We start from the raw sequence: 20,866 nt of genomic DNA on the forward strand, positions 1-20,866 counted from the left end.
CTTTGTGGGGGGGGGGGGGCAAAACATGTGCATTAATCTCTAAATCCTGCTCTCTGCTTTCATGGCGCTCGATTATATATGTGTACTTTCGTAACAACCTCCAGATTATCAAGAGAAATATAGAAGTCTTTCCAAAGAGGCCCAAGATGTAAGAGCGTCCTCCGCTTGTTGCCTGGCGGTGTTAAAAGTGCTAAAATGCTCTCATGTGGAGGTTTAACCCTTCCAAACATTTGCACGTCTTTCGCTCTTGCAAAAGATAGAAGCGTTTCAACATTCGCACAGACACATTAGATGTGCAAATGTGACAATATTCTGAAGCTGCAATACATTTCCCTTGCACTCTTCGGAAATAGGAAGAAGGATTGTCTCTCGGCTGAAAGTGCCTCTCACTGCTCTGTGTGGTCTTGTCTCCAGCGAGTGAGCCCCCGGTTGGAGATCCCATTAGTGGCTCTGTGTGGCCAGTTTGAGAGCCACGAGAGAGAAGTGTTGGCGGGTGGGAGGGGGGGGGGATGAAGCTGCAGATAAAAAGAAGCAGGGTCCAGAAAAAGAAAAAAAGGACGACTTCGTAATAAAACATTTTTTAGAGAGTTTTGCTTTGAATGCTGAGAGGTGGGATCACGACTCCCTTCTTAACCTCTTCTCAGGTTGACGTGACACCTGACAACGCCGTCACGGTCAACTTTCATCCCAACTGCAAGCGTCAGTCGGAGCAAAACGTCCAACACCGAGTCCAGTGAAGGAGAGATGCTGAGTGAAACAAATTAAACACAAAGCTGCGGTGGTGTCTTTACCGTCTTATAATTGTTTTAACCAAATGTGATGTTGGAATCAAATTAAACATGAGGCCAAAATTGGTCATTTTTTTATCATTAGATGTGTTGAAATTGTATGATGTTTTGTTTTGTATGGGTTTTTTATGATTTGCTTGTCGTCGCATTCACCTTTTATTTGTATTTTGGACTATATTTTCCACAATTGAGGTTAACAGTCAGTCTGGGAAGTGCTTCCAACAAGAAAGTTCAGGCAAATTATTCAATTTCAATCTGCTTCTGAATAAAAGAAAAATCCGGTCAGGCATGTGACCTGTGTTGGTGTGTTAACCACTTTTAAAACACGACGGCGAGACTCCAACCAGCAGATCAGAAAGAGACAGGCACTACTCAATCAGCAGGGAGCTCCCGGGCCGCCAGACCGACACCAGAGCACGTCGGTCACCAGGAGTCCGAACCTGTCACGCACCGTTCAACACTTTAAGGTCGCTGCAGGTAAAAGACAGCTCCCTCCGGGGAGAGGCGCACTGGAGTGGAGCCTCGACTGTGGAGAACAGCACATGGGTGAACACACACGCACAGCTGATGCTTTTGTTAGTAAAATCACGTTTTTCCAATGTCAATACATATTTTTTTACAGTGGGCTGCCTTAAAATAAAACTCAAGATGTTAACGATACAGTGTGTCCTATCAGTTGTTAAAACAGATTATTTCTATGGTGGACAACTGACAACTAGCCTCTATTGGTCATATCACTTTTCACCACAAGATGGTGTAGTGAGTCACTCCCTACGCAATAAAACACTGATTAATGGAAACGGAGCCTGAAGCTTTTTCGACACCCCCAAAGGAGAACCATACTGCTGCAGGGACTGACCACCGACACAAAATTAATTAAGATTTCAGTAACGCAATTTATATAAATTTCGTGGGGGCGGTCAGTCAATTTATGTCTGAAACGAGAGATGTAAACTCGCTGAGGGGCATAAGAAAGGAAGAGAAGTCTCATTGCAAAGTGTTTCTCTATTTCAAACAGTAATAAGAATTTAAGGAGATGGGAGTTTGTGAAAGACGCTTCCAGCTGGACAAATCCCCTGAACTACTGTTGAAAGAAAGCTGCGACCATCTAAATGTTGTAATGAGCCAACACAGATCATGATTAAAAAACAAACACTCATTTAATGACTATAACTCACCATCAGAACATTCTATAGTTAAACCACTAAATTCAGAAATGTATTTTGCCTCACTTGGTCCTACTGTACTGCACAGTTTGATGTTTTTTTTAAAAAGAGTCTTTTTCATGGGAAAGACTGCTGCTAGGTAACCAGATGCTGGACTTTTTTTTAAATGATGCCGCCTGCGCCGGTCCTGAACTACCTGTGGAACATTGTGTCCCACAATGAATGTGGTGAACTTTGCACAGTCAAAACTGTGGGACATTGTTTACCTGTGAAAATGCGGCAGAAATACCTCCAGGGAAAATATGCATTCTCCCACATCTACATAGGTTGGGCTATTGTTCCCCCACACCTTGCCTTTGCTGTGTTTCTTGACATTTTCAGTCTATTACGACTCTGTCGTATAAGTAATGCACATGGTCCATATAAACTGAAGTAACACATCCAAAGTCGTGACTGGAATCATGTCTATGGATGAGCTTCTAGACAGTGATGGAGAAAGGGGGAGAGTGGTTAAGAGCGATGTCTGACGCCCCTGGTCCCAGCTGGACTGAGGCAACACCAGGCTGAAATACCCAGAAGCCTGCCCCCAAACTCTATTGAAGTGACAAGACAAAGAAATGAAAGTGAGTAGCTCCAGAGTGAAATACAGAGCGAGCACAGGGGCCATCAGAGAGAAGGAATATCTAGAGAGGACAGCTGAGTACCAACGGACCCCACAAAACGCCCGACGTTAAGGCAGTGCAGGAATAAAAAGGAGTGAACGGTCCGTCTACAAGTTGACAGCTAAGTCAAAGCTCCTTGAAATAAAATACTGCTTTAATAAAGTACAGTTTTGTCGAGGGCACAATGAAGAAATGCTACCCGTCAAGTTAATTTGCTTAATGATTCAGTGGAGACTGAAAGGACGAGTGCGTTCTGTCGTGTGTGTGTGTGTGTGGGGGGGGGGTGGGGGGGGGGTATAGATATGCTGTCATAAAGGTTTACAAAAGGTTGTTACTAAACCCACTGTCCCCAATCAACAGCGAGGCTCTACTGCCCCCTTCTGGTTTACATGCCTTATTGCAACTTACAGTCCTGAAGCTCCGAAGTCTAACAGCGGTCTGATTGTGCCACCTGGTGGCCAATCAGGGAACAACAGAAACGCACTGATGGCATGACAACCAACGGAGGATTTTGGGTCACATGGAAAATTGTGACTCCTCAAATCTGCTCAAGATAAATGCATCTCCTAAAAAGAAGTGTCTTACATTGTTTTTATGTGATCGTTCCTTCTCTGCATCAGCCAAGTTCTTGTTCTTTCCTTGCTTTGTCTGATAACAGTGATTGAAAGTTTCTTTTTTATCTAACGCAGTTGAGATGTTTGAAGGTACGCCCAGAGCATTTATAGTGGTAAAAAGTAAAAGCTAAAATGTTAGGTTACATGCTCAAATCACAAATTTCCATCTGAACTAGAATTTCTAATTGATCCTGTGTTGTATATTTTCATGCTATGTTTGCGTACAGTGGTTCTCAAACAGCATGTACTACATACAGTAGCGGAAGCTTACATTAGTTATAGATGTATTACTTATATACTTAATTTGAATATTAAGTATATAATAAGTAAGCTTGGTACTATTTTATACACGGAAAAATAATGGAAACACAAAACTATTGTTTTTGCTTCCATTTTTCATGAGCAGCAGTGAAAGGTCTGAGGCTTTTTCTATGTACACAAAAGGCTTATTTCTCTCAAATATTGTTCACAAATTTGTTTAAATCTGTGTTTGCGAGCACTTCTCCTTTGCCGAGTTAATCCATCCGCCTCACAGATTTGGCAGACCAAGATGCCGATAAGACAGCGGTTTCAAAAACAACCTGAACAAGTGGGCAATTTAAACAGTATACCAAATGTTTTGCTTGAAGAAAGTTGTATTTTGACCCTCTCTATTAATTGACCCTCTCCATTGTGAAAGCTAATTGAGGCTAATGTCACTAGAACGTTCTGGAAACTGATGTCAGGATCTTTGACTTCGAAAGACGAAACTTGCACACATTTAAAGTCATGGTTTGTTTTGTTTCAGAAAGAAAGACTTAAAGTGATTTCATAAAAAAGTTGTGTTTTTTTCAGCTTTTTGCTATTTTCAGCTTGAGCTTTGTGGTTGCAGCGATGGACTGTGTTTACATACAGTGGACAGCCCATGCAGTGATTTTCACCGCAGGATCACGTACGGTTCTAATATCCTTTAGTGTTCAGTCTTTTCCCTTGAACACATCTTTGGAATCTGTGACATCGTTCTTTAGCAAAAAGAGAAATGTAAATGTAAAAAGAACCTGCTAATTCTCAAATAGGAGATGAGTTATTTTGATTTCTCACTTTGAACATGTACTTATACCAAAATGAGATGTAAATAGACACATGTTAACTACATGGTGTATTCGGAAATACAGTTTCTTTACATCTAAATTAATAGAACAGATATTTATGCTTTCTCACAATGTTTGTGGGTGGTTTTGTTATTTTTCTGTTCAGTTCCTGTTTGAAATGACTGTAACTCACCTATTCGATCAATACTTGATTGACACACTGATTAAATCCTCCAGGTCGGTGCAGTTTCATGCTGAAAATAATATATCTTCAATCGTTGCAGTCGTTCACCATTAAACTACTCCTCTCTCAGCCTTTCTCAGATGCCATTTTTCATCCATTCATGTTTCAGACCTGTTCACAGTTTGTAACTTCAAATGCTGCACAATTCTCACAACAAGCATATGTTTAAAGAGGAAGTTACACTGCAGTATTCTCATTTATAATAAAGTCCCAAATATCTTGGATCTCGGGGGATTACATGTAAATCTGTAAACACAAATGTTTTTAAAGTACCCGCCACTTACAGTCAGGCAGAAGAGGGAATCACACACTTATTTTGTGAGGTGGACAGTCGTGGATGAAATAAGGCCCTCTGTTTATGTGGGGGTTATTTTTACTCAAGAACACTTTTGGATGGACGAGTGTGTTTTGTGTGTGAGCTCATGTTGGAGCGATTCGGGCGGACCCTCACCGAGCTGGTGGGCCTTTCTGAGGCAGGAGAGGGAGGCGTTGAGTCGGGCGCACTCCTCTTCGTTGGCGCCGAACTTCTGCAGCAGCTCACACACCTGCTCCTCGCTCATCTCCAGCAGGCCCTCCAGGGTCACCTCACCGGGGCTCATCTCCTGGGGACACACACAGCAAACACCGCGGCCTCCAATCAAACCGGCTCTGTGCTTCGCGTTGCTATGTTTGCAACACCAAGTCAACAGGTATTCTCAGTCGCTGGCCCCAGACCCTGGAACAAACTGCCACCCGGCTTACGCAGCATTACCGACTCTGGACTCTTTAAATCCAGGATAAAAACCTACTTATTCGTACTGGCTTTTAATAGTCAGTAATATGGTGACATTTTATTTTAGTTTATTACTTTTGGTTTGATCTGATTCAATTTGATTTTACACTATTGTTGATATGGTGTATGTTTTTACTCTTGATTTCCTTCAATTCCTTCCTTTCTCATTTTACTGTCTGATTTTACTGGAAAGCATTATGGTCACCTTGAATGTTGTAAAGGGCTTTATAAATAAATGATTGATTGATTGATTGATTGATTGATATGTTTGACTTTTTGAAATGGAGAACGAGCTGTTTCTTTGTACCACTGGTTTCCATGATGAAGTCGTGCATGCGAGTGTGTGTGCCTGTGCGTGTGTGTGTGTGTGTGTGTGTGTGTGTGTGTGTGTGTGTGTGTGTGTGTGTGTTTCCTCCAACAGTTCAAAAACATGCATGTGAGGTTAATTGGTGACCCTGAACTGCCCCTCCGTGTAAATGTTTGTGTGGCTGTTGGTCTGCGTTTGCTCTGTGATGGACTGGCGACCTGTTCAGGGTGAAGTTTGTCCTTTTTGAATTTTCTCGCGACTAAAAACAGTCTAGGAGTTGTGAATATTTTAAGGAAACCACAATTCTGTCAGAAGTGACAGGATAGGAGTACAATTTTACTACTTGTTACAGCAATACTTTAGTTGGAAAGTATTGTTTTCATGGTATGCGGCTCAAGATATCAACACAGATTTCTTGGGTTTCTCTCCGTTAAAAGCACCTAGAAGTGACTGTATTGTATGTGGTGCAATATAAATAAAGTTGAATTGAATTCAAATTGAACTAGTTGGGTGTGATTTACCTGAGATGTCTTGCTGACATGACTAAAGAGAAACTTATAAAAAGAAAGAATAGTTTAAAGAATTTGCCCCAGGGATTAATAAAGGACTTTTGAAACTTGTTGGTTCGAGTTAAAAAAAAATCAGGTTCAGATTATTTCATCAGCTTTACTGGTTTTAGATTTTTGATTTTAAAAAAAATCATCAAAATCAAGACAGTCCACACTGTGTACTTCACTCGCAATTCGTGTCTTTTCAAGCTAGTTTGTTTGTATGTGTTCGGGAGTATCTTATATTATTATATTAACTACATATAATATTTCATTGTTTTGCCAATTATGTTACACTCATAACATATATATTAATGAATTTAAAGCATATGCTAATATTTGGATAACCGTGGCTGAACAGAAATATACGTAACAAAACAGAATTGAAGTCTTTGTTTATGTTTATTAGATCAGAATTGTATGGAAGTTTCACTGTTTGAATTAAAACATAGAAAAACTATTTGGAGATGCATCTGGTCTATATTCGTAATTTGTGACAATACTTATTAGTTTTACTTCGATTCAATTTTAATATTGTGGCTCTGCAAAGTGAATAGGAACGGCACAAAATGTACTGAAACAAAAACACAAGTGTCACATCAACATCAATTGAATGTATTTTAAATGAAGTAAAGCAGAGCAGTGCCACATCACACACAGTTTGCTTCACTTCAAGTTGTAAATGTGGGTTGAATTATGGATTTTCTGTACCTGAGCAATAAATGACAACACCGAACAAGCAACTGACAACAACCCGAGAACATTTTAAATCCACATCAAAAATCATTAAATTTGGTATCATTTATGTTGTACATGATGTAATAGTACAGCCCTCGATCCTTCTTTAAATCACTGACGGTGATACAGTCACAGTAAACTACAGAACTGGTCAAAACCCTGAGCTTATATTACTACCACCCCCCCATCATTCTTTCTTTTCCTGTTTTATGTGTTTCTTTAATTAGTTACTTGTTCACCTTACTCGTCTATATGTTGTACATTCATGGCACTAGGCACATGATATTTAAGTGTACATTGATAATTGGGGTGGAGTGGGAATGCAGAAAATACAAAAAATGAAAACAATTGTCAGATTCTATTGTACTTTCTTTCCTGAAATGAACTGCGTTTAACAGTATTAACCAAGTATTATAAAATGTTTTACTTTTCCTCAGCTATTTAAACTTCCATCTAATATTATTTTTAGTCACATGTTGTCATTTATTGCTATTCCTTTACACATAATGCCATATTTTATTTCTACCTTTTTATCTCAATGCTATTAATTCTTTAAGTTACAGCATGGCAATGATCCTTACCTGTGTGACCTCTTTCCTCAAGTTGACGATGCGGAACCAATGTCCGAGGCGAGGGAAGTCCTCCAGCTCGGCACTGCGCTCCTCTAAGGCCACTTTGCACTTACAGGACAGCTGGCGGCTGAAGTACTTCACCAACTTCCCCTGAGAAAGACAAAGAGGCCAACAGTGAGGAAAAACCTGCCCAGAGAAGAGGAAGGCTCACTCGAGTCACTGCGTGGTTTTTAACACACCTGACTGCAGGGAGTGGCTGGTTGTGTCAGGCTTTCTGACACTGTCAGCTTTTTACTATAACCAGATGTCATTTTCAGTGGTCAGAAACAGATAAACATATAAAAATTGTACACATCCCTCCCTAAAGTCTTATATCTATTAATGTTACGATCACAGTTAACTGCAAGTCATCATGAATCATAACCTTTCAGAATAGTTTTGATATGTTGACAAATTAACCACAGAGGCTACAGACAAGCAACACACAACTATTTTAAGCTGGATGCACCATTGTCATCATGAAACCTGAGCAGAGGACCCTGTAGAGTGTTTCACTACAATGTACCAAATGACAAATCTGTATTTTATTGCGGTGACGTTGTCTAGCTTGAGGACAACAGTTAAAACCAAACCAAACAATAAACGTACTGACTTAACAGTTTAGAAAAGCCTCACATATGTGCAGAAACTGTGATCCATCTGCTCTGGAAAAGTGAAAAAGTTGAACTCAGTGATTCACAACTTTATTTTCCTGCAGTTCCCACAGACCACTTTTCAATGAATCCAAACACTGGAAGACAAACTCAGACTCACCCTAGAATTTGTCAGGTCTGCTCTAGATTGTAAACTATTATCATGCTTTGCTTTGACAAGTGTGAATCCAGAGCAGGGGTCTCAAAACTCATTCATCACGAGGGGCCACATACAGCACAATTTCATCTTAAGTGGGTTGAGTAAATAACAGCATTTCAAATAACTAGAACTCTAAATCTCTGTTTTTGTTTTAGTGCAACAAAGCAGTTATATATTATTAAGTTCACATTTAATTAACTATCCGTATACAACAGATGACAATATTATGCCTCAGTTCACCGTGTGCTTTACAACTTACGGATCACAGTGGATTTTTATAACAATATTTACATCTTCAAAGGCATAAAACATTTGGTCACATGTAGCTGGAACTCAAAAATATATTTGGCTCGTTCATATAATGGTCAGAAGAACATGTTAAACTCTAGAAAAGATCTTTAATGTAGACACATTTCTACATCTGTGTAATAATCCTGATCACCTGAACTGGCTCACCACATAATACAGACTAAAGTGCACCTCTGGGGGTAAAATAAATGTATTCCATAATCTTGTATACTTGTGTACGGCAAAAGAGAGGGTCAATAAAGCTTGCAGCGATTACACATGCAAATACATTTTTTATGCATGGTTATAAAACAAAAATATATCTTCAGTAAAACTTTCAACACTGAGATAAGATTAATAAAATACGTATGTGACCTTTTAGTCAATAATACTTGTCGTGAGCTTTTTCTTATTTTAACACGTCACACATGCCTATTCACCCACATTCACATGTGACACTAACACTGTCAAATCAGAGATCATGGTTTATTAGGATCAGGGCTGCATTATATCAAGTGAACATGCAGTAACAGTGTTTAGTATTGCAAGAAACAATGTGATTTGTGACAAATGCATGCACTTAAATATATAACAAACCCTTGTTGCATCAGTCCAAAAGTGCATGGTGTGGGGTTTTATTTTTTCCAACCAAGCACTTTTTCAATTTATTTTTAGACCGGAGCTGTCGATTATGACCTAATTATCTCTCGCTTGAACTTGTCTTTATTTAGAAAAACTGACTTGGAAAAGTTATAGTAAGTACAATGAGAAAATAACCTTCTGTTCCACCAGTTAAACCAGGATTCCTGTGAAGACTTAGTTGTTGAACACGTGATTGCAGACGATTTCACAAAATATATACCTCAACATGTTTTAAACAGCAATGTAATACATTGATGTCTGAATCAGTTGTGAGATATGGGAATACTGTTGAGAATTGTAAATGAATTTCACTTATATCGCACAATATCCCCACTTGTAGTGGTCCACCTCAGCCACAGCCCACCATGTAGGTACACATGTCTATAGAGTATATTGAGAAATTAGTTTTCTAGTTTACTAGTTTTATTTTCTTCACCCTTAGTACGACAATCAATCTGCAGCCATACATCTGCTCTCTGATATTCTCTCCTCTCCTCCGCTCGTTTCACCGACTTTAAAAAACAAAAAAAGCCTCAAACCCTGTGCAAACACTATAAACTGTCTGAGGTAGGAACTATTGTGCTTAAATAGAGACTCACGTCAATATTACAAAGACAGGACAGCAGATTTCCACTTTTCCTGAGTAATACCATCTATGCCACCCATGTCACACTGATTCATTTAAGCAGATAGCAGGATATATCCTGAACATGTCACTATCACTTACATTAAGACAATAATAACACCAGCTTTTCACATTTTTCACCGAACAAGATTCAGGGAAACTTGTTCATGCATTTATTTTCAGCAGGCTGGATTATGGTAACGGTGTGTTTACAGATCTCAGTAAACAAAACAATCTGTTAGACAGCTGCAGCTCATCCAGAGTCCTCACCGACACAAAGAGGGTGGAGCTTCAATCTTTGCACTGGCTGCCTGTGTGTCAAAGGATCCACTTCAAAATCCCATTTCTTGTCAACAAAGTTTTGAAAGGTCTCTGGCTTCAATAGATCTCAGATTTACCCGTAGAATATGAAACATCCACCTGAGAACTGCTCACATACTCACTTATTTTAAATCAGGACTTAATACATTAATATTGGATAAGGCCTTTCATCAAGCAATATATTCTACTTGTTTTATTTCCTTTATTTTAATAAAGGATTTATGTAATCTAATTTTTATGTGAATTTTTTTAATTGTTTTTTTTTTTATGTATTTCTGTTCATCCCTTGTAAAGCACTGTGAATTGCCCTGTGTCTGAATGGTGCACTATCAATAAACTTGCAGTGTGTCTTTGGACTTCCGAAGTTGGAATATTTAAAAAAATAAAAAAAATGCAGCAGCAAAGGGAGAATATGCAAGCTCCACAAAGAACCAATCAAACTTCTTAATCAGTAAAACTGAAACTCACTCAAACTCAATTATCTATCACTGGTGTGCATGGTCTTTCTCTGATCATTTACTATAGTGAGTAGTGTACTTGAAGGAAATGTGAAGAAAATAAGCCTAACATACACACTAAATTAACTAACACTTTGTTCTGTCTGTACTCGAGTCTCACATCTCTGCAGCCAACACATTTATAGTAAGTATCTCTGTTACTAAGCAGTTTTGAGCTGAAACGATTGGTCTGATTGGAAACGATGGTAAAATGAGGTCCACATTGAGTGACGTGATGCTGAAAGACTTCAGGATGATGCATGTGGATGGCCTGATTCCAAGTGTACACCTACAAAATGACTGCGAGAAATTAGACAGTGCTGGCCTACATCAGTGCATACCAAAGTAGAAACCAGTGGAGGAGGGACCGGCAAGTCACCTCTGAATGCAGAAAAACCCTACAGCAGCGGCTGCCCACGGCTGCTAACACTCTGCCGGATAAGGCGACTGCTCAGTCCACACCTACAGAGAAGCACGCATTCACCCCGGCTGAGTGTGTGGACGTCTTACAGCATGTAACGCTGCTGAGACTCAGGCTGGATCTACTAAGAATATTCTACTCATTTTCTCTGTGCACGGGTTAATGACATACAGATATCTGCCTGACATAAATAGATTAACAGCTCAGACTTTTAATCACATTTGTATCACTGGTCCAGAGTAAGCAACGATAGTGTGACCATTCACCTTCAGGGAGGGCTGGCGATGGTCACTAAAATGCAAAAAATAAAACTAAAAACCCATCTATGATGATCATGGATTCTCCGAGAGCTTGACGAAATGGAAATGTGAAACTGAGGTGTCAGAAAAAAAGGAGAGACGAAAAAAAAAACTGAAGAAAACATTTGTATCGCTACTAAAAACAAAAATTAAGGGTAACTTTCAGATGCAGCAATGGTGCCACAGTACATAGTATATGTAAACAGTTTTGAATTGATCTGGCAAAAATTTGATTTCTAATCATTAAAATTCAAATGTTATTTGCACATATCACATGGCTGGTGTCAAAGTTTTTTCTTAATAAATAGACATGATGTGGTGGGCCTGAATGCACCTATTGGAGTCTGAAGGAAAATAGATGCACTAATTATGATATAAACACTGTTTGGGGACAGAGGATGAAGTACAAAGAATATGAAAGTACACATAATGGAGCAGGACTGGTATAAGGTTTAGATATTCACTTAAAAATACTCCTGTTCAAGTGCCACCAATAGTAAACACATTTTCATACATTTAGTAAGTAGAGAGGGAGGCTGTCAGCTATCAGGCTCCTCTCACGTGGAACCAGCTCCCAGTTTCAGTTATGGAGGCTGAAAGACTATGTACTTTTAACGTTAGGCTTAAAACTTTTCTATTTAATAAAGCTTACAGTGAGGGCTTGTTCAGGTCATCCTGGATCAAGCTACCATAGGTTAAGCCTGCTGGACAACCTACACGGGGCTTCTCTCCTTTGTTACACTAAATATTTCACTATTGCATGTCAATAACATTTGTCTCTCTCCTGTCGTCTATGCTCTCTTTCTCTTTCTCTCTCTCCTCTCTCTCTACTTTCCTGCAGGACCTTTGACATTAGAAATTGAAGTGTGTGGTCTGAGCCCCCTGTCCCCGTCACACCTACAGCAAGTGGATTTATGTACTTTTCCTCGTTGCTCTGTCCGGCCGATTCTTTTTTTTCTCCTTCTCGCCCATCACGCCAACCAGAACAGCAGAAAGCCGCCACCTCTGATTCTGGTTAAAAGAGAGTTTTTACTTTCCATCATTGCTTATACTTGCTGATATGAAATTCTTGGGGAGTTCTCTGTAAAAGTACCCTGAAATTACTGTGCTGTATTTGTCACTATATAAATAAAATTTAATTGAATTGGATTGAATTTAATTTAATTTTGACCAAGTTGTTTGCGTGTCGAAAACTAATTGCACAAAAAACGTTTAATGTTGGCAAGATCAAGAAGTCTGTCTGCCTGTTTGTTGCTCTGTGGTCGATAACAGCCTACTAAGAAACAACACATGTAACTCTATTGACCACCAATATCGAACGAGAAGGGAAACACAGGTTTCAATCGCTGACATGAACTGGTTTTGACAAGTTGAACATTCACGATGCCTCGCTGGTTAAGACCAAGGTGACCAGTGGCCACATGCAAATTGTGAACTTAATGCTTTAAAACTCATTAGAACAAATAAGTGGTATAACCATTAAAAACAAACAGTCTGAGCAGATTTGGCAAAGAAAGCTAAAAAGCCCACATGGACATACTGAACTGCAGGTGCACAAGCATAAGCTGCTCGGGCTAGCAGGCTAACAATAGCAAGCTGAAAGTGATCCCGGGTTTTAACACTTTATTATCGTCACCTTCTGTCTCCATCCCTGCACAGACTGTTAAGACAAGAACAACGCTTCTGCTAAAAGTGAAAGTATTTCCAAAGAAGCAAGTTGAAACTTTTCAGTGTTATCAAGCAAGAAATACACGCGGTGTCTTAAACTGTGAGCTCAACGAGGCCTCGGCTGAGATTAGTGTTGAGAAAAGGTAAGAATGGGCTTTTGGTCTGGTTTTGAGAAACGCTTAACACATGTCAAGGGCCTCAAATTTAAAGAACATCTTCCTTTAAACAAAGTTTGGGAGAACGATTTTAGACCTGATCAAGGTAGGTAAGGTGAAGCTCATGTAGCTTCATCACTTAGCAGGTCCAAGATATCTTGGACAATGTTCTACTTCCAACTTTGTGGCACTCGTTTGGGGAATGTCTTCTTCTGTTTCAACATGATGTTTCTTTTTGTGTTGAAGATCTTGACACTGGAATAGAAATTATAAGCAAAGTTTTCTCATCAAACATCAGTGCCTTACCTCATAAATGTTCTACGGAACAAATGGGCAAACATTCCCACAGAATGTCTCCAAAATCTTGTGGAAAGCCTTTCACGGAGACTAAAAGCTTGTTTCAAATAGACAATACATTCTTCAACAAAAGCTCATAGTAGATGGCATCAAATATGAACCAATACTCCTGTTAAACACGGGACAATTCCTTGAGGATTCTAATTCTATTCTAAAAAGGAAACTGGATTCGCTTAAGGTTTTGAAGCGTTTTCACTTCACATCAAAGAGGCTTCCTCGGTTTTGTAGTCGTTAAAGTGGTTTGAACTCAAACTGAGCGGCGATATGCTTGTGGAGATTCTCATCCATTTAGGGCATGACATTAGGAACTGCCCTTGTTTACAGAACCAAAAAGGTCCATTTACTTTTTAAAACGAGAAACAGGGACACTATGTCCTGAATGAGAGAGAGAGTTACTTTCCTTGTTTCTTATTTTTGACAATTGTGTGCTTCAATCAATCAAACAGGACTAATTAGTGCAGTTAGAGCTCTTCAGCCATACATCTATACAGCGCAACCCTATTCCTCATTCTTGTTCCGTACAAAGTCGCCATCCCCGACATCAACCAAATTCCGAACATCACAACTTAACCCGCATTTTTGCTCCGTATTAATTAAGGCAGCCTCCTAAACTTGATGACTCTAACGTGTGAAACGTTTTTCAGACACAAGCTAAACTGACCTCTTGACTAGGGTTATCTGTTAATCCCGATAAACCAGAACACTTAATGAATCTGCAGCAGACTGTCACTTTCTCAACAGCTGTATCCGATTAGGCTAAATGTCCTGGACTTTCATCGTATATCCTAAATGTCCTGAACTATGAGACAAGCTCATTCACAAGCAGAATGAATGGTCTTCAAGCAGAAAAGGGTACAACCTATGCGTTAAACCTCTCTACAACTCCTCATCTGGGAAATGCTCAAATGTATACCTCTTAGCTGTAAAATACTAAAAATGTAGAGAAAAAAACGGGTGCAGGTAAGAAAATGACATTGACCGAAAACAAGTAGAGGTGAAGTGAGGCAGCTCCAAAGTGTGGCTCTTTCAACATCGTGCGGTTCCACACGGACTCTATGCTGAGCTCGTCGTGTCTTTTGGTTCGTCTGGTTTTGACAACCATCAGCAATGAAAAAGCAGAGTTAAGGCCATCTGCCGCACCACAGGGGGCAGTGCTGAGTGAACAGCGTTTTCTTTATTCACGGTTAAAGTGAGACCATACAAACACGACAGTTTTTATGTGAAGAGACTTATGTCAATCAGCGTAAGAAAATAATAGATTCACTGAAATTGTGAATAAAAAAGTACAGATATTAAAGAATTTTTTTTTAAAAATTACCCTCTTTCAATCTGAAATAATGTATCATAAAAGCATTGCATTTTTTTTTTTAAAGATTTCCATAAATCAAAAATATTCAACCAAATTTCTATTTTTCAGCATACCCAGAATAAAACGGTCCAACATAAAGTCAGAATAATAGTTTGCGTAATATTTAAAAATAATCAAAGCAACAGACTTACAAAGATCATAACAAATGTACCGGTACCCTAAACCTATTTTAATGCAACTTATCTGCTCCATTTATCAACACTTTGCCAAAACCTTGTGACACTTTGTTGTTAACTGTTTTTTCTGACTTCATGCGACACATGCGAACAAGAAGGATGAAGGGGTGTATAAGTACAAAGTAACAAATGACACAAACTGTGATGAAGGGAAAAGGGTTTGTTTATTACTTCTAGAGCTCAGCTTTACAGGGTTTCATACTGAGAGGCTGTTTATTGTTTTAACACAACCTTAATTATTAGGTTACCTCCCTCGCCACTCTTACAGCATTACAGCATTGGCCACAGCAAGCTTTAGAAGAAAAAAAGACAATCTGACCTTTGGTTAACCAAAGAAATGTAGAAATAGGTAAGTTGAAGCAAGTAAGAAGCAACTTCGGTACTGTAACCGCTGAAGAAAGTGTGAAATCTAATATGGGTGGATTACACTAAGCTGAAACTGGATTTTGACTCTGATAAGGAGACAAAATTCAATCTAAACAATTTTCGAACACAAATAGATGTTTTAAAGCCACAATATTTTGTTTTTAAATAGAATCGATTTGTTTTAGTTGTCTGGACCCAATCAAAGAGTGACCACTTCAGAACATAACAGACACGGTTATGCTTGTAATCGTCACAACAAAACTCCTGAATTTGTTATTATGTTTAATTTACATGGTTCAATAGACAGCTAGAGATTATGAGCCTGATATTTCCCTCAGGTGTTGCTGGAAGCAAAGAACTACGCTAAAATTAGCATCAATATTGGATTCAAAAATGCAGCATGGACAGAAACACGACTCTAAATGGAAAAGAGTGATAATAGCATGTTTGCTAACAAGACAACTTCTGTCCCCTTTGAAGACGGGGGGGGGGGGGGGGGGGGGGGGGGAGAATGTGAACACAAGTAAATACACATAGTCAAGTTCAATTACAATGTTTTATTCAGCTTGATCAGGTATATTTACTGTCTAAATCTATTCTTGTGACCATAATGTCAAATATGCGAACTGTTGTTGAAATGGCCAATGGATTTCACTTATATAGCACTTTTCTACTGATTCAACAGTCCCCAAAGAATTTTACTGTTTATCCAGTCACATTCACCCAAACATCAATGGAGACCGCTGCCATGCAAGGCGCTCAATCCATCCATTGAGAGCAATTTGGGGTTCACAATCTTGCTCAAGGACACTTAGACACGGGGGGATGAAGGATCTGCAACCGTGTGACTGAAAGACAACCCTCTCTACCAACTGAGCCACGGCCTCCTACTCTGTTGGTTCAACAAAGTAGTGGTGTGTCCGTAACGGCTCTTTAAGCCGACTCGTCAAGTCAACGATCTGAGCAACTTGGTTAAACGGTCCACTACACAATGTGCAACGTCTGTGTGTACACATAAGCAGGAGGGGCAGCGGTGGGTTTGCAGCCTAGAACACACAGGTCAAACATGCGGTTCGTGGGCCAGAACATTTAAAAACTTCAATCGAATGTTTGTTCGTGCACTTTGCAATTTGTAGTTTTTATAATGTAGCAGACGCAGAGGCTCGTCAGTCTGCTCCATGTTGGGTGTATTAAGCCACATAACATTCTGTATGTATTCTAGTTTCCATAATTATTATTACATTACTTTTGGAAATACATTCATTTTAGTGACAAAAACATCTGAGGAGCCACTTGAAAGGCGAAAGATCCGACTCTCTGTGAAGAGTCAAGTCATAATGTTGCATTCTCTGAAACGGAGCGTTAAAGCTAAAGAGGCATATGTATAGGTGTCACTGGAAACCAACCACCAAGCGAAATAAACTCAATATTGGACATAAATGTCCTCCTGATTGGGGATAATGGTAATGCACTATTTTTCTTAGTGTTTATTAGCAAACAAGTCCCTCAGACAGACGTCCAGTGCTTTGTCAACAGGTCATTCAGCCTTTCACGTACTCTTTGAGTGAGGCTATTTGTAGAGAGTATAAATACTTGTGCCTTTAGATATGACCAGACAACTCTCATCTCATATGACCTAGTTTGCATCAAGGACAAACATTTTATTATTGTAAACTATGGCGATTCAACTGTTCTTCATCGCCGTTTATCATCTCAATAGAACACGCCACATTTCCACTCTTAAAGTAGAAAATTGTATTTGCTACACCACTGCTTATAGCAAACACCACAGAGCAGAGCCGTAAATGCTTGGCTCATCTCATATATTTGAATATGAATGAAGCACACTTCTTTTGACCTGCATTCATGTCTAGTGTACCAAATACATAATCGGATCACATGACACGCTATCACATGGCTCTATAAAAAAAAACTCCCAAAAAAGGTTGTTCATTACGTGCACTGACCATTCCTGTGTATCCCAGGGATACCACCAACAATGTTTAATCACAATAATGGAAACCAGTCTGACGCTTCATCCAGGTAGTCGTATAGGCTGCTTCTATTCTTAACAAAGATAAAACATGTTCAACGCTCAACACTGCTAACAGATTGTGGCTGAGGCACAGTCTGTGTTTTAGGTTCATAATGAGGTGGATGTGGTCGAAAAAGCTTCTCAACACTGATTCCAAAGAAATGCAAAAAGGAATGAGATTGATAAAGCGGTATGGGTTAGAGATCACATGCACATGTATTTGATCTTAGGAGCAAATCTTGTTCGATGTCTGACTTCCTGAAGTAATGCTGGTGAAGACATCCTCCTTCACTCTGTGGTTCATTCACAAATCACAGCGGGACCTGTCCCTCGCAATCTAGCATGGTAGACCCTGGACAGGTCAGCTCATCTTTGGGCCATGGAAAGAGGCAAAACCAACTGGAGAAGAGGCGCCACTATTTGAGTATAATATACTGTGTATTTCACTATTTTCAAAGTCTATGTGAGTAATAAATAGTACAGCTACGTGATAGCAGAAGAACCTAAAATTATGTCAAGCCCCATGACAAGGTTGGGAAGTGAAAACTTTGGGTGTCTATTTACACAACGATTCTCGGAGACACTGAAAACACAACTTTTTGAAAATGGCTCCCAAGGTGGAACTTTTCGATAATGTTCTGACTCTGTGGAAACAAAGGAAAGCGCAACTTTCTGAAAACACTCCAACTCTGTCTCTCTTTCCGTGTGCATAGAGCAAAAACTGAACTTTTTCTGAAACGCGGCTATTTTGCATGCCCACCACAGCTGTGGCTAATAGTTATTCTATACGTGTGAGATGATCAATACCAGTGGACTACCTGCCCATATTCTCCCAGGACGTGGTAGTTTTATAGTTCAGCGTCAACTGTAATAGCAGTCCAACTTCGTCATACGAATGCCTGTGTACACTTGGTAATGTTTATGGTGTATTGTTCTCTGTGCTTATTACATTGTAATTACAATGTAATTGCAACAAGAGTGTATCGTGGTTGTAATTTGAAATATATAGCCACTGAAACCTTTTTAAGTTCAAGTTAAATCTTTTAAAGCAATCAGTTGTTTTAACTGTGTTGCCGGCTGTATGATGGTGCAGTGGTTCGCCCTCTCGCCTCACAGTGTCAGCATGCTGTGGATTTGAAAAGAAGGCCTTACTATGTGGAGTGTCTGCATGTTCTTCTTGTGTGTGGGTTTTCTCCCACAGTCCAAAAACATGCATGTGAGGTTAACTCGCGAATCATAGGCGTAACTGTGAGTGCGTGTGGTTGTCTGTCTCTGTTTGCCCTGTGATGGACTGCTGAAGGTGTGACCTGCTTTCACCTATAATTATCGACGACCGGCTCCGGCGGTATTAAAGACGGGTGGATGGCAGAAGGTTCACACCACATTCAGCAAACATTGGTCACTAAGGATTAGTTTGTCTAACATCAATGTAGTCTTCATGAAAACCCCTAATTTGTTACAGAAGCGATGGAAAGGACAGTTTGACATACACAAATCAGACAAAGTGAGTTCACAGGAGTAAAAACAAAGAATGATTACCTTTGTTTTTATGTTTATCATTTTATTTAGCAGTTTCTTTCTATGAGTACTGTTTCATGCTTTTTGAATAATAGAAATGACAAATAAGAAGGATAAATGGATTCATCTTGGCCCAAAAGTGTTTGCCGAGGTCTGTACATGTTCCTGGATAGCGCTAAAATCTGTTTTTACGAGGGACTTGTCTTCTAAATTTAACAACGGTACAATCACAGCCCACAACAGTGCATAGCTACCAAAATACAGCACTCTGGCCTGAATTCATGTTGGTTTTTCTCCTAGTCAGTGTAGTCACTTACACACACTGGTCATATCAAAGCACTGCAAATAACTGAGCTAAAACAAAGCAGTTTGCATAGTTTTGTTGTTCTTCAAACCATAAAACTTCCTCATAAAAAGTGCTACAGACTGGACAAATAAACTGATTCCATTTATATTGCTAATTATCGACGCAATTTCTAAGCATATTTCACAGTCTTATTTATGCGCTCACACACTCATGAGGGCGACTATCATGCATTGTGCTCACACACCATTGGGATCATTTTGGTTCAGTGCCTTGCTTAAGGGAACTTTGACAAATGGACCAGCAGGGTGAGAGATTGAACCACTCATATTGGGATTGGTGGGCAAGCCGCTCCACTACCTGAGCTACAGCCAACTCATTAAAGCATTAAAGCAAAGCAAAACATCCTGAGGTTGCTCTAAAACAAAGGTTGTCAACCATTGACAGCTTAGATTTGCTTCAAGGATTTAGAGTATGAAGAGATTTGATACAAACTTTCTGACAAATTAAAGTTTCCCATCATCTTGTTTGTACTGAATGTGCTCCAATGGCTGGCACTACCCTTTAAAGATTCAAGATGTGCGCTTCAAATCTAAATCAACATGAGCAATTGTTCGCTGCTTAGACACAAAAGGATAAAATGAAACTTGGAGTAATGGACGTAGGACACAACTAAAACATCGACATCCAATAACACAACTGTTATCAAAGAACAATGGCAGCAAACCTCTCATCAACTACATTTCTGGAAAATCAGTTTGATATGAATTCCAGAAAATGGCAGAAACGCCACATCAGATTTAGGTTTTCCAAGTGAAAACGGAAAGCGTTTTGGGTGTCCATTGACACGTCAACAGCGCAACTTCATCTCTGTGGAGACGGAAGGATAGGCAACTTTTTTGAAAGTGTTGCTTCTGCCCATGCCATGCAGATCTTTTCAGAGATTTAACATCATACTGCAGAAGCCCTGGGCGAAGCTGTGATGACTAGTGTATAGACACAAAGCTTAATTTTTGCATAATTATTGAATTTACAAGCCATCAAAAACTGTCTGGGAGTCATGGTGACGAGAAGTGCACGTGCCAAACCCTGCCAGTTGTGACAGGATAGAAAAAAATAAATTGGTTGTCTTTGTTTAACCGCAGCTGGTATGAGACAATCTGAATGTCCATAGTGATGAAACATGGTTCAAGGAGGGACGAAATGTGACTTGTTGTGTATTGTTTAACTCTAAACAATAAAGAGTTAAACAATAAAGTGTGCTCAGTGTAAAGTGATTCTTATAATGATAAAAACAGGTAGTTAGAGAATAAGTGAGCAAGACTATTTTAGTAAATATGAAGAGAAAACTTTATTCAGTGAAAGTATGTAAGGTTTATATAGTCATTCATTCCAAACTAAAGTGGTCGGTGTTCATAAAGCCACAGTCCAATTGTGCTCTACCAACTGTGTTCGACTATTTGAAAAATTGAGCTGGATGCCTCAAAATGAA

At 39.4% G+C, this 20,866-nt stretch overlaps 1 protein-coding gene across 1 annotated transcript in view; it reads right to left on the reverse strand.

The window, feature by feature from the left end:
* The window catches only part of ksr2 (kinase suppressor of ras 2), a gene marked incomplete at its 5' end in the record, with an annotated part of 124,590 nt that overhangs the window by 99,931 nt on the left and 3,793 nt on the right, over nucleotides 1-20,866 (reverse strand). The window contains 2 exons of the mRNA XM_080466532.1: nucleotides 4,996-5,146; nucleotides 7,491-7,631. Of these exons, the coding sequence (XP_080322658.1) occupies nucleotides 4,996-5,146; nucleotides 7,491-7,631 (292 nt within the window). The remainder of the gene's footprint in view (nucleotides 1-4,995; nucleotides 5,147-7,490; nucleotides 7,632-20,866) is intronic.

The sequence above is a fragment of the Lipophrys pholis genome (genome assembly GCF_963383615.2).
Source record: "Lipophrys pholis genome assembly, chromosome: 7".
NCBI lineage: Eukaryota > Metazoa > Chordata > Actinopteri > Blenniiformes > Blenniidae > Lipophrys > Lipophrys pholis.